The sequence below is a fragment of the Protobothrops mucrosquamatus genome, unplaced genomic scaffold (genome assembly GCF_001527695.2).
Source record: "Protobothrops mucrosquamatus isolate PMUCROS unplaced genomic scaffold, P.Mucros_1.0 scaffold217, whole genome shotgun sequence".
Classification (NCBI taxonomy): domain Eukaryota; kingdom Metazoa; phylum Chordata; class Lepidosauria; order Squamata; family Viperidae; genus Protobothrops; species Protobothrops mucrosquamatus.
In genome coordinates, this window is record NW_015386570.1 from 279,349 (window position 1) to 293,694 (window position 14,346).

Below are 14,346 nucleotides of genomic sequence, written 5' to 3' on the forward strand. Positions count from 1 at the left end.
TAAATCTTTTATTTGGTATGAATATTTCCAAGTGTAACTATGTTTCCTTCATACTGGCCAAGATTCTAAAGCAATCACAAACTAAGAGAAGTCAGGCTATATCAAGCAAAGAGCTTGTCACTCTGTGAAAGTAGGTTATCCCAAACAATTGATGGTACTCAAATATTTAAGTGCTTCTTTATTTTACAACATTTGAAAGAATCCTACATATGTTGCTTATGTATAAAATCAAATATATTAGCCATACATTCATCATCCATTTTTCTGGGATTGAGGTTTGGACTTAATGGGTTTCAACAGCATGAGTCAGGCAGTAATAATAATTTAGGGTTTTATTAAAAAGTATTTCACTTTTTTTTTTAATTTTAAATTCTTATACATTTAGATTATCAGAGTTTAATCTAAATATGACTGGCAAAATTGTCAAGGTAAAAAACAAAAATTGTCAAAGTACAGCAAGTAACTGCTGTAGATATTGGATTTTATATCTTCAAGTACTTCTGCATCTGGTCTTGAAGACTCAAATAGTACTACATCTGTATCCATTGCTTTGGGATGTTTCATATACCTGTAGGTCTTTTAAAATCTATTGTTTCTTTCAAAGCTTCTTTATGGTTTTTCAGTTTCATTACTTTTAGCTTAGTTTAGTTTTAATTTCCAAAGCATATATGAGTTGTCCAGAGTTGTCGGCAGTGTTTGAGATTTAATAAAATAAATGAGTGGGTTTCATTAATTTTTAGTACAAATTTCAGAGTCACTATTTCATTCTTTCTACTTCATTTCCTTCTTGGTGTTCTTAAAACTTGCAACTATAAGATGACTTTTCAGACTTCTTTTGCTCTTAAGATACAAATTTAACCTGTAACATGTACTTCTCCAGCATGAAGATGGATAATCCACAGATGGGTTTCCTGTTGTCCTTTCTACCCAATAGACTTAAGTCTGAGAGTTTGCCACGCCTCCCGCTGGTCTATGCTGACCCAGTTCCGACTTAGTCTGATACCCAGCAGGACGCGTTGGTTCCCTCTCAGTGGCAACAGGTTATATTATCTGTGAATTATCCTCCCTTTTACTTGAAAATCTTTAGTTTTGCTGGAAAATCGTTAGTTCTTTCCCAGTTTATTTCTTTCCTTCCCCATAGAACTTCAGATTTACCTCCTTCTTCTCTCCCCCTGCCTTTTTGAGCTGCCTAAGCTCAAACGGCAGTTTAGGACAGCGCAGCCAAGCTGCAGCTCCGCCGATCGACTCAGCTAATCGGCGGACCTCCGCGGAGTCCCTAAATAGCCCGATCATCAGCTGGGCTTTGGCCCAAAGATTTTCGGATTCCCTGGCCCGCCGCGCGGACAGTGGCTGCCATTTTGGGGGCCGCAAACGGCCATTTTTCCTTGTTAGAAGCCATCCAAGGGATTTTCTTCTAGCCTGCTTTTACAGTGGAGAGAGGGAGAGGTATTCAGTATAACGCCTGATTTTTGGTGGGGAGCTTACCAATCTGCAAATTGGCTATTTAGAGTGCCTTGAGGAAGCCTTGATATTGCCTCAGGCGTTGACGGCCGCCATTTTGAATATCGTTTTTGGCGCCATTTTTCCTCAGCCTCAGTTTTACCTTCCAGAGCACTAGGCCCAATAAAATAAATACCCTGCCATGTTGGATTAACATTGCCTCTGGCAATTTTTCGGTGATTTGGAAGTTCAAACCCTTCCTCCAATTGCAATCCTTGCCTTCCTTCTCAGGCCTTTAATTGCATCAGGGTGATCCAGCCCAATATATTCCTATTCCAACGAACATTTTGCCTCTCAAAATACACTGTGATTCACAGTAGAATTATCAGGAGCTTACACTGGTTTTACCAGTTTTCAACAGTTAACAGTCCAGGCCTCAGCTCCTATTCCCATAGAGGTCCATTCTCAGTCCTGTACTGAAGGATCTCCAACGAAATGGCAGAAGACAAACAACCCCAGATTGCCTTTTCTACTACCAGCCCTCCAAGTAAAAAGAGGCGCAAATCCTCCAAAATGGAGGCGGCAGGGAAGCTGAAAACCAAGGCCAAAGCGTTATCTAGCAAGGCCCCATCCAAAGCGGCCGAAAAGGAGGCCACAAGGAGACACCTGGCCCTAGAGAGACAATTTTCGAAGGGTTAGGGAGACTACACCAGGGGAGATTCCCCTTCCTTCCATGGCTACATCAGAGGGCTCCCTTTTCAGTCCTCAACTGGCAATGTCAATTCAAGGCCGGAGACCATTGTCCCCGGACGTAGAGACCGGGCAGAGGCCCATCATTCGTATGGTTCCAGATCCAAACAGCAATTGGGTAGCCCCTTTGACCAGTACTCAACCAGGGCCCTCAGCTACGGTCACACCCACTGCTGCTGGTCTCCGTCCCGAGGTTCCTCAAGCAGTATGGCCAGAACAGCTCCAATCAATGCTCACTCAGATGTTAGCACAGAGCATTGCTTCATTGCAGAGACCCAAGCCTTCATCCACCACTCACGTCCACTCTGAGCCCCCGGAATATGCCTACTCCATTGCCTCCGATCATTCATCTCAAGACAGAGAGTCATATTCGGATGCTGAGGAAACACGGGACCCATCTTTGTCAGAGGACGAGGAAACGCATCAGGAACCCTTTCCCTTCGTGGGATTGTTTGATCCCACGTTATTCAGATCCCTTCTATCTAAGGCCACCACAGCTGCCAAGATTGCACCCGACCAAGAGTCACAACCCACCCCTTCCACCAGTCAAGCTCCAGACCCTCTATTCTCCGAACCGACCGTGACCCAAAAACACATTCCGTGCCCTCCCTTCCTTAATACCATAAAGAAACAATGGGCTAGCCTCAGTGCTCCCCCTGCTCCAGGGGTCACTGATAAAAAACTTTTCAATGTTACTCCATCGCTGACAGATCTGCTAGAGGTCCCGGTGGTAGACACATCCTTAACTCCTATCTTTTCCCCCTCCACCATACCAGGTGATATGGCCGGAGGAAAGAAAATCAGAATTTTCTTTGCGCAGGTCTCATCAGGCATCCGGCTGGGCAGTGAAGGCTTCCACTTCAGCATCTTTCTTTTCCAGGACCTCCATCATTTGGCTTCGAGAACTTCAGGCCATGATTCCCCAGGAACAGGTACGGGCTCACCAAACTTTGGGTAAGTTGCTCACGACAGCAGAATACATGGCTGATGCCACACTTCACGCAGCCAGGTTTTCGGCCAGGGCAATTGCTGCTAATGTATCAACTCGCCGGCTGCTCTGGCTGAAACAATGGCGAGCGGATTTAAAGTCCAAGTGGCGTCTGGCCACAGCACCTTACACTGGGGGTCATTTGTTTGGGGAAGCTCTTGATCCCTACTTGGTGGAGAACCGGGACAAGAAGAAGGTGTTAGTCTACCAGACCAGGCGGGCGGACAAGAAAACTAGCCCGTATTATCGTAAAGTCATTCCGCAGCACTTCGGGGACGGAGTGGTCACAACAACCCCGATCCTTCCCTCCCAGGGCCGATCACCAATCAGACCGATCTGGACCCAAACCCAGACAACAATTTCAGTCCAAACGGCCCTTTCGAGGTGCCGGGGGCTGTCCCTTTAGGAGGAATAAGTGACTCCAGGGAGGGCCCCCCCATCGGTGGCAGGCTTTCCCTCTTTATTCACAACTGGGAAGCCACCACCATAGACGTTTGGGTTCTATCCACCATAGAGAACGGCCTATCGCTGGAATTCCTATCCAGACCGCCAGATCGGTTTAGGCCATGCACAACCCCTCTGAACCCAACCAAGAGAAACCTCATGAACGAGGCTATAAATCACCTCTTGGAAATAAAGGCCATGGAACCAGTCCCAGCCGAACAGATAGGGAAAGGCTTCTACTCCATCCTCTTTGTAGTGCCCAAGGCCTCGGGAGGATGGAGAGCCATTCTCGATCTAAAAAGACTAAATACCTATCTAGTTTACAAGAAATTCAAGATGCAGACTCTACAATCTATTCTGTCCAGCATCAGAAAGGGCGACTTCCTGACGTCTATCGACCTCACGGAAGCGTACCTACATGTCCTAATACTTCTCCAACATTGCAGATTTTTCAGATTCTGCTACAAGTCCTGTCATTATCAATACGGAGCTCTTCCATTTGGCCTGTCATCCGCTCCGAGGGTGTTCACGAAGATCCTATCGGTTCTGGCTGCCAACCTGAGACTGGTTCCAATACAGATCCAGTGCTACCTGGACGACATTCTTATACAGTCCAGGTCAGTTCAGACGGCAAGGTCGGACATAGCACTCACCATCGAGGTTCTTCAGAACCACGGTTTCTCTGTAAACTTCCTAAAGAGCCAGTTAGTTCCATCCACTCGTCTCCTTCATTTGGGGGCGGTCATAGATACGGAACAGTGCATGGTCTACTTGTCCCCGGACCGCCAGATCAGTATCCGGACTCTGACATGTCACGTCCAACACGACCGTGTTGTTCCTCTAGTCACCCTTTCCCAGCTCTTAGAGAAGATGATCTCGTGCATCTCCATAGTGCCATGGGCCAGATTCCACTCCAGGGCCCTGCAGTGGTTCCTTCTCCCCTTTCAAAGGCGGAAACTCAGCTCTTCCAACAGAAAAGTAAAGGTCCCACCTCAAATATTGAAGTCGCTCCGCTGGTGGACCTCCCAGACGGTAGCCAGAGGTTCCAATTTCAAGGAACCGACTCGACTCACTCTCACCACCGATGCCAGCCTCTTCGGATGGGGGGCTCATCTCCAGTCCCAGTGGGCTCAGGGACGGTGGTCCCAACAGGATCTGAAGCACAACATAAACTGGTTGGAGCTCAGAGCCATATGCCTAGCATTACAGCATTTCAGCCACAGGGTGAGAGGACAGCACGTTCTAGTCCTCACGGACAACATAGCGGCCAAAGCCCACGTGAACCGGCAGGGGGGCACACGGTCCGAGTCACTCATGGCCGAGGCCCGGCTGCTTTACTCCTGGGCAGAGACCAACCTCTCCTCCCTCAGGGCGGAACACATCTCAGGAGAGACAAACAAGCAGGCAGATGCCTTGAGCAGAGCAACGTTGAACCACTCTGAGTGGAGCCTGCATCCAGAACTATTCACAGAGGTAGCGAAAAGGTTCGGCCACCCGGCACTGGATCTGTTCACATCTCCGGCAAATTCACAACTCCCAAGGTTCTTCTCCCGTTTTCCATCTCCGGGGGCAGAGAGAGTGGACGCCCTACGCAGCCCATGGCCCAGGGATCTACTTTACGCATTTCCTCCGCTCCCTCTAATGCCAGCGGTCATACGCAAACTGTTACAGGAGAAAGTGGAGATCATACTAATTGCTCTGCACTGGCCGAGGCGTCCGTGGTTTGCCGACCTCGTGAGTCTTTCCATCTCGACTCTGTGGAGGATCCCTTCTGATCGCATTGCGCTCAGTCAGGGCGCGCTTCAACATCCTGACCCACAATGGCTCCAGCTAACCGCCTGGCATTTGAGCGGCAATGTCTGACTCAGGAGTCCTACCCAACAAGGGTGATCAACATGATCCAGGCTTCGAGACGCCAGTCTACCAACAGAATTTATGACTCCACTTGGAAGAACTTTTCCACCTGGTGTACCAGGAACCAAATTGATATTTCATCCATCACTATCCCTAGAATTTTAGAATATTTGCTGGATGGACTCGACAAGGGCCTATCAGTGAATACCATTAAAAGGCAAGTAGCAGCCCTGGCTACGGTGCTGTCATGTGATGGTTCTTCTCTGGCCCATCACCCGGTGATCCGCTCCTTCATCAAGGGAGCGGTCAACTCAAAACCACCCACGGTCCATAGATACCCCTCGTGGGAACTTTCTTGTGTATTGCAAGCTCTTACCGTGACACCATTCGAACCCCTTAAGACTTGTGATTTGAGACTCTTGTCCATGAAGGTTGCTTTTCTTGTGGCAGTGACATCAGCCAGGCGCATTTCCGAACTGGCAGCACTCTCTGTCAGGGAGGATCTATGCGTCTTTCGTAAGGATTGTGTGATTCTTAGATTGGACCCATCGTTCATTCCTAAGGTAAACACCTTATTCCATAGATCACAAGAACTTATACTACCGAGCTTTTGCCCTCGACCGTCTCACGACCTGGAGCGCCAGTGGCACACCTTGGATGTGCGCAGGGCATTAAGACGGTACATCAAGCGGACTTCTGTCTTCCGCAAATCAGAAGTGCTTTTCATTTCTTTCCAGCCCTCTTCCATGGGGCAGAAGGTCTCGTCGTCCACCGTTGGCAGGTGGATCAAGGCCTGTATCGCCAAGGCTTATCAATCCCAGTCCTTATCCATCCCTAACCATATCACTGCTCATTCCACCCGCAGTGCAGCAACTTCAGCGGCTTGGGCGACTCAAGCACCCATTTACGAGATTTGTCGAGCGGCGACTTGGTCGTCACCCTCCCCGTTTATAAGGCATTACAAAATTGATAAATTTGCCTCCGCAGGCGCCTCCTTTGGCCGGAGGGTGTTACAACGAGTGGTGTCGTCCGGAGGGACACATGCCCTGACTGTTTCCCCCTCATAGGATTTGGTATGTCCCATCTGTGGATTATCCATCCTCATGCTGGAGAAGGGGCATTGTCTTACCTGAACGCCTTTTCTCAGCATGATGATGGATAATCTACTCCTGCCCCTTTAGTGTAAAGGTCCTGTGTAAAGGGTAGGGGAACCAACGTGTCAGACTTCGTCTGCTGCTTCGCCTTTTGTCAGAACTGGGTCAGCATAGACCAGTGGGAGGTGTGGCAAACTCTCAGACTTAGTCTATTTGGTAGAAAGGACAACAGGAAACCCATCTGTGGATTATCCATCATCATGCTGAGAAAAGGCGTTCAGGTAAGACAACCCCCCATCTGTTTCAAGAATACATGAATATTATGATCTCCCCGTGGGTTTTTGCATTATCAATAAAGCACTTTATACCAGGGGTGCCAAACTACCGGCCCATGGGCCGGACGCATCACAAGGAAACCACGCCCACCCCATTGCTGGCAATGGGGGAAAAGTTCCGCTACGTCACACAACATCACGTGACGTCGCAAGTTTGACATGTCTGCTTTATACTGTCAGTATTCCATAAGACATGTTTACAACCAATATAATTTTTGATGTAATATGCTATTCTATGATTTTGTCTTTATATTTTTCATCAGTGTATAAATAGCCAAGGGATTGTTTTTCCTTGTAGAAATTGTTTTATGGTTTATATTCTAAAACATTTTCTTCAGTGAATATTTAGCTAATAGTAAGACCATCCTAGTAATTTAAAACCTTTCTTCTGAAACCTCTTTTTGTTATTGACAGTGGCATTCCAGTATAATACATTGCCTTTGCAAAAGAATGCATGATTTATTTGCTGATCTTTAGGTATCATTTCAGGAGATGCTTTTTAGTACAGCTGCTTAAAATATTTAATCATTAATGGATATTGATTACATAGCCCTCTAATAATGCTGCTATTTTATAACCTGTAATTGGAGGGTTTCTAGGTTATTGGAAAATAATTTATTTTCATTAAACATATTGAAGACTATACTTGTTGATCTTTGCCGTCATGGTTTGGCATATAAGAATGTTTTCTGCCCTTAGAGTATTTCCAACACATACTTCATCAACAGTGTTTGTCAACAATATTTTCCTTAACCCAGGTTATAGTATGGAAATGCTTCTTAGATTGTTCTTAACCATCCTGCTAAGAGGAGAAATGTAATAACCACCTGCCATGTAAATTCTGCACTCCAACGTGTACTAATGGATGAAGTTATTTATTTATTTATTCATCAATCCATCCACACATTTAGAGACCACCTGACCCCTTAGCAGTTCTGCATAGTTTACAAATAAAAAGTGAAAAAGGATCCTATATAATAGAGGGGAGAGAAATACTGGGCTGTTTTCTAGAATAACAACCTCCTGGTTCAGGTATTTTTAATTTTTAAATATCAGAGCTATGATAGGGACTAGCAAAAATTTTTGGGTACAGTGTAGTGGAGCCCACAGGAACTACATTGGGTTTCCAGGTATAGCTTCAATTGAAGTTGAATATACACATTAGTATTGATTAATTAGAATTCTTCAATTAACTTGGACCAATGGTAGAGTCTGTCATGTAATTTTTTTCAATTTTATACCACCCATTTTCTGGAACCATAGCCAGTAGATTCTGTGGTAATACATGGACTTTTGAAGACAGGATATGGTCACTGTTGTTTGATTATAGGGAGAATGGTTTTATTGTCTTGCCAAAAAGTTACTGAAATTTAGCCTGAATGTTATCTTTCTATTTATGTGTTTATAAGAAACATGGATTGTTGATATACAATTCATTTCAATTGCATAATGGTGTATCAGAGACAAGACATGTTTTGATTACAGAAGATAAAATAACCATTTATTCAGAAATTGAAAAGGAAGGAAAGGAAAGGAAAGGAAAGGAAGAAAGTGAAGTGATACTAAAAGTTTCCAAAATCTTATCAGGGGATGTTTTGAAGGTACAAGGGAGATAAATAGACATCACTTAAGTAAAATTTAAAGGTAAGAAACATATGAAGGGCAGCAATGTATGCCGCATAATTTGCTCTCACTAAATGGGTTCTGGAAAGCACATAGATGATCATTTATAAGCCTGAAATATTTGACATTTTCCTTTATTCATTTACATGATGATATTCTAAGGCTACATGTTAATGATAGACAGCTATGTTTTTGAAACTAGGTATCGGGGTATATATGAAATAAGAATTTTATTTTTTTTAAATCTGGAATAAACCATTGTGTTCCAGAGTTTCTGCTAAACAGTTTTGATTCAAGCCTTGATTCAGTAGAACTAAAACTCAGTATGCTTTGGATTTTTGGACAAAAGAAAATAGGGGAGGGGGGAGAACCATTGCTAGTGTGTGTGTCACCCTGTTTTCCCTTCTCAGTAACTCCCAAAGTGACATATTCCATTTGACTCATCTACCCTCACATCTTCCCAGGGGCACTCCCACTCCACCCCAGGTGCCACCAGTCTTTCAGTCTTTCCTACCAGCTCCCTGATCTTCCCTGATTTTCTCTCCTTTTGCTTCCTCTTAGTTGCTAATATTTCTCCTGTTCCAAAAGTTTGCATAAAACAAAACACCTGAAATGTTTGTTTTTGTTCAGGTACAAGATTACCTGTTCTAGCTGTTTAGTAAATCCTAGCTAAGGTGGTTTCTCAGTTAACAATGACTAACTGAGGACTGGAATTTCTGTTGCCAAGCAGTGTGGGCATAAAGCAGAGTTATGTGACCACATTGCTTAGCAATGGCAATTCCAGCAGTCACTGTTGCCATTGTTAGGTGAGAAACTCACATGTTGCAACATGAGAAGAGGAATCCAGAAGCGCAGGAGGGTCAGCACTAAGGAGTACGGTGGGCAGGTGGTTAAGAGTATGGACAGCGGGGGCTTCAGAGGATGAGATCTCCATGTCATCTGGGGGCTCAGGAGAAAAAGCAAGAGCCATCTGCAGGAGTGCTATCTACATTTGTCGTACCTAAGATTGAACTCTCAACTTTCCAAGTGAGAGGCAAGCATCTGCACCACTAGGCCACTCTTGTGTCTTTGGGTTTGCAAAATACCAACATGAGAATGAGGAAGTAGGCATACACAAGATATCCTATTCATTTTATGAGTTTATTCATTATCTTTGCTTTTCTCTCTGGGGATAGAATAAGTTGCACTAACAATGGGCTGAGATGCCATAAAAGAGCATAAATCATAGAAACCTTAATAATTTCTAGGTGTATTGAAAATATTGGATAGGTGATTGTTTCCAGCTGTTCAATTGCTGATCCAGGAGTTTTATATACTTGCAAAAGAGGCTTGCAAGCTTCTTATTTGTGTAATTGCACCTGCCTAATAAGTCTGGCATCAACAGTTTGGAATGATATCTTATGTGAAATTGACATTAGATCCCCCCCCCTGATTTAATAGAAACCGAATAAGGCCAAGAAGTTAAATATATCAAATACATATTTCTATAGTATCTTTTACAGCTGTAAAAGAAGAAGAGTGTACTATCACAGTTTAAAAGGACAGTACAAAAATTACAACCATTAATACAAAATTAAATGAACATCAGTATTTTTGGGGTCACCTAAAAGCTGTGGAGAAATGCTCATGTCCTTCTGTGATGTAATAATGGAGATCCCTGACTCACCTGTGCTGTAAAAACAGCATAAAACCTAGTATGCATATTGAAGGCAGTAGCCTCTAATTGTAATGCCAAAAAATAATCTTACAGCTACCTGGTTACGGGCAACCTTAGGTCTTAGTGCATAGATAGGAAGTTAGCAAAAATAATTACTGAAATATCCAGTAGTGAGAAGTTCCCATGAATACTAGAAGTATAAAAAGAGGACATAAATAATTTTGAAGATTTAGTCTATGGAGGTGGAGTATGCTCACTTAGAATTCGTTTTGTACATCTGGAGTGAAGATTTCCTGGTAAGTAATAGAACAACAGAAAGCCCATTTAGAGGAGGAGATTGCTTCACTATCTGTGATGTATTAATTAGGAAAAGGCTAAAGACTGATAAGCTAGCCTTTTAATGGAAATTTTTAAATATTGAAACAATCTTCACAAAATGATGTAGTATCTCTTTATCATATTTGATAAGATTACAGCTGTTGAATGCAAATAAGCCTGGAAAATAAAATTTTACGGTCAAATTATCCAGATGCCTCCTTACTTTTTTCACTGTTAAAATAGAAATGCTGATTATATATTTAGCTGTTGGTATATTTGGGCATTTTGTGTCCTGCACTCTGTGGCAATAAAAGCTACTCTTATGCTCCCCCAGTCATTGTGAAGATAAATGTTTTTGCCTGACAGTGATAAAATCCATAAACTATTTTAGTATATCCTTGAATCTGAGGTTCAGTTTCTTTCTTCTCTTTGAGAGACAGTCTTGTATTTAAGGTGGTGGCCTAGAAACCAGGAAGCTCTGAGTTCTAGTCCTGTCATAGGCATGAAAGCTGGCCGGGCAACTGTGGACTGGTCACTTTCTCGCAGCCCAACCCATCTCACTGGATGGTTGTTTTGGGGGAAAAATAGGAGGAAGGTTATTTATTATATATATTTGCCGCTTTGACTTATTTATAAAACGATAAAAGGCAGAGTAAGAATCTAACAAAAATATTCTCTTCATTATACTTGTTCAAAGATCAACAGCCTTTTCAGCAGCAACATATGCTTTGCTTTAAGCAATTTAAACAAATAATAATAATAATGAGATGCCATAGATTTGGCTGTCATAAGATTTCTTAAAAATAAAAATGCCTTTTATTTAATTTTTTATTTTGAAGGTCAGTAGGCTAGCTCTTTTAAGAGGCCTCCGTTGTTGGGTTCAATTCTGGTTGTTGTAGTCTTCTGTTGCAATGCTACATATATTAAACTCACCAGATTTTGCCAGAACTATATGAAATTAGGTGGCTGTTTTGCTTCCCAGCTGAGAACCAAAGATCATTATATAGAATAGTAAGTGGAACTTGAATATATGTTTGTAACCATAATTACGTCTTAAAGATTTAAGTTCAATAAAAATATATCTTTTGGGGGATCCTGCAATTTTTACCCTTTGATCCATGTTGGGTATTTTTCCTTATTCCAAGGGTCCTGGTCTCCTGTTGAAAGTGATGGAATAATCTGGTCAGCATCTGCCATATTGAGAAACCAGCTCCTAAAACAGCTTGCCTGGGAGAAAGTTTGTGAAATAACGCAGTAACATGTTTGCAGTAGTATGCTTTCTTTTTTGTTGATATTTAATATTGGTCTTCCCTGACTACTATTACAAATCAGTGGGTCTTATATATTGTAGAATTTCATGCACCATGAGGTACACATGTTTTGATACTAAATTCCATTTTCTTGAAAGGTCTTCTTTCTAAATGTTCATTGGGCTATAAGTTGAATGCACAAAGATTTTTCACTCACAAAGATTTGGAATTCTTTGAGAAGAGCTGAAATCTGGAAATCAGATTTTTAATAGGATATAGGGCAGAATTGCTTTATATGTTAGGAATGAGTGGTAGCAGTCACCTGATAAATAAGCCAATGTTTGATTTCCATTTGTGTAAAATATATTTTTATATATACAACTTAAATCTGCAAAAGTACTAATATATTAATTCATTGGTTATTCTTCTGCCTTTTTAATCTTACGATGATTAGGTTGATACCAAAAGCAGGTGGTACTTAACTTTATTGGGTAGGGGTCATACTGCAAGAGGCAGCCAAGCCAGAAATTGGCTTAACTATTTATAGCTCTGTACATACTTTTAAAAATCCTGTGTCAAATCCTGTATTATTCTTTTGGTCCCCTCCTTGTATGTCTGCTTACTATTGTTTGTTATTGTAATGCTAAGGATCTACATTTAGAAGTAAACGTTATTGGTTTCTTCTTCTTCTTCTTGTGCCACATCTGTTATCGGACGTTGGCGATCATGTTGGCGATCCTGTTCAATTCCAGGTGTATCTATTTAGAGGATTGCAGTCTATTTTAAAAAGATCACTTCAGTGATGTATGGGCCCACAATATGTGATTGGCTTTGATAGGTAGCTTCCTTCACAAAATCAAAATGTGTATAGTTCTCTTCCTATGATTAAATTATCATACATGCGCTTAATTGAAGATTGCTAGTATTTAATTCATAACAGTTCAGAATTGGCTGTACATGAAACTTTTCTTCTCTCTGTTGTAGTCTTAAAATGAAACAACCAGAATTATTGTATGATATTAAAACATTGCACTGCTTTAGGAAATTACTAACTTACTAAATAATTGATGGATATAAAAATGCTGAGCATTTTGAAATTCTAAATTGATATACAGAGAATCATCTAGCTAATTCCTGTTTTTTCCTATAAAATAAAATTCTTCTAATGTACTCTTATACTAATTTATCTTTAATACAGTCCTCTGAGCCTGACAGTCTGTATTTTGGTCTAACTCCTATCAGCCTCAGTCAACGTAGCCGGGGTTTGGATAATGGAAATTGTAGTCGGTTGAATATCTAAAAGATCCAGATTGGGGGAGAGTGTTTAATGTTATCATTTGAAATGCAAGAGTAAAAAAAAAGTTGTTGTTTTTTTAAACAAATAATTGGACCATGATTTTTAAGAAATTATGAAAGGATTTTAACTCTGGTCCTCATTTCCTTGACACTTGTTAATTTTTAACAATAATGAGGCAATATTAATATTAATAATAAATATTTCCGTAATCTATATACAACAACACATTTTTAAACATTTTCTTCATCAAATAAATTTACACTGGTAACAATAGAAAGAGAATATGGACTCAGTATGAGGCCTAACAGATGTAGTATTAATGGTTTGTTCTGATTGTTGGTGCTGATGAGTTTTGCAAACTCCAGAGGACATCCAAATTTTATTCAAACAGTGAAGGACTTAATTATCTTTTGCAAATAATGTCTGCAGAGAAAAATATGAGAAAATTCATGAACACTTAAGAATGGAAATGTGGACCAGCAATAGGGTTAGATTAATTTGTGTATAGCAATTTCCCGAGTTGACCATTGTTGGAATCAGGCTTCGAGTAAAAAGGGCAAGAACATGCTAAAATAGCGTAAAAGCAAATTTCTGAGTCAATAAATACTTTTTTTCCTGTTGTTGCATTAACACGTGAACCATTTCATATTAAAATCATGTGATGACTAATCACTATATTGATATATTAAAGACATTGGCTTATCATTTAAGGCACTCTAATACTAGTAGCATTTTTCTTCCTTGCATTCTATTTTTTTTATATAACAGTAGCTTGCTCCTGGCTGCTGTGGTTTCTTGCTTTTTCAGTTCCTTTTGCATACAAATTGAGAACAGGGTGGTGGTGGTAGTGAAATGGCTTTCTTAAGCAGTTTAAAAAAAAAAAAAAAAAACACCCATTAATTAAAGCTCTATGATTTTTCCCCCTTTCTCTAGACCAGCATGTTTTGGAAATTTGATCTTCATTCATCATCCCACATAGACACACTTCTAGAGAAAGAAGATGTAACACTGAAGGAACTGATGGATGAAGAAGATGTGTTACAAGAGTGTAAAGCTCAAAATCGCAAACTTATAGAATTTCTTTTGAAATCGGAATGTCTGGAAAATCTAGTATCATTCATTATAGAAGAGCCACCTCAAGACATGGATGAAAAGATCAGATACAAGTAAGAAATATGTTTAATCTAAAAGCTGGAGACTGAAAAAATAAAAAAAAAGTTGGGAAAAAGAGATTTGCATGCTACTAATTTTAGGGAAGTGTGGGTTGTATGCTAAGATAGATACTCTCAAAAAAAA

The 14,346-nt window shown here is 41.3% G+C and overlaps 1 protein-coding gene across 3 annotated transcripts in view; it reads left to right on the forward strand.

Moving 5' to 3' along the window:
* PPP6R3 (protein phosphatase 6 regulatory subunit 3) overlaps window positions 1-14,346 on the forward strand; it is a 65,865-nt gene that overhangs the window by 4,710 nt on the left and 46,809 nt on the right. For 2 of the 3 annotated variants that reach the window (XM_015814083.1, XM_015814084.1), the window contains exons 1-2: window positions 11,600-11,774; window positions 13,984-14,216. In XM_015814083.1, coding sequence (XP_015669569.1) covers window positions 11,763-11,774; window positions 13,984-14,216 — 245 coding nt within the window. In that variant the 5' untranslated portion in view covers window positions 11,600-11,762. Of the gene's footprint in view, window positions 1-11,599; window positions 11,775-13,983; window positions 14,217-14,346 lie in introns of those variants that run through there. The other variant, XM_015814082.1, reaches the window with a different exon arrangement.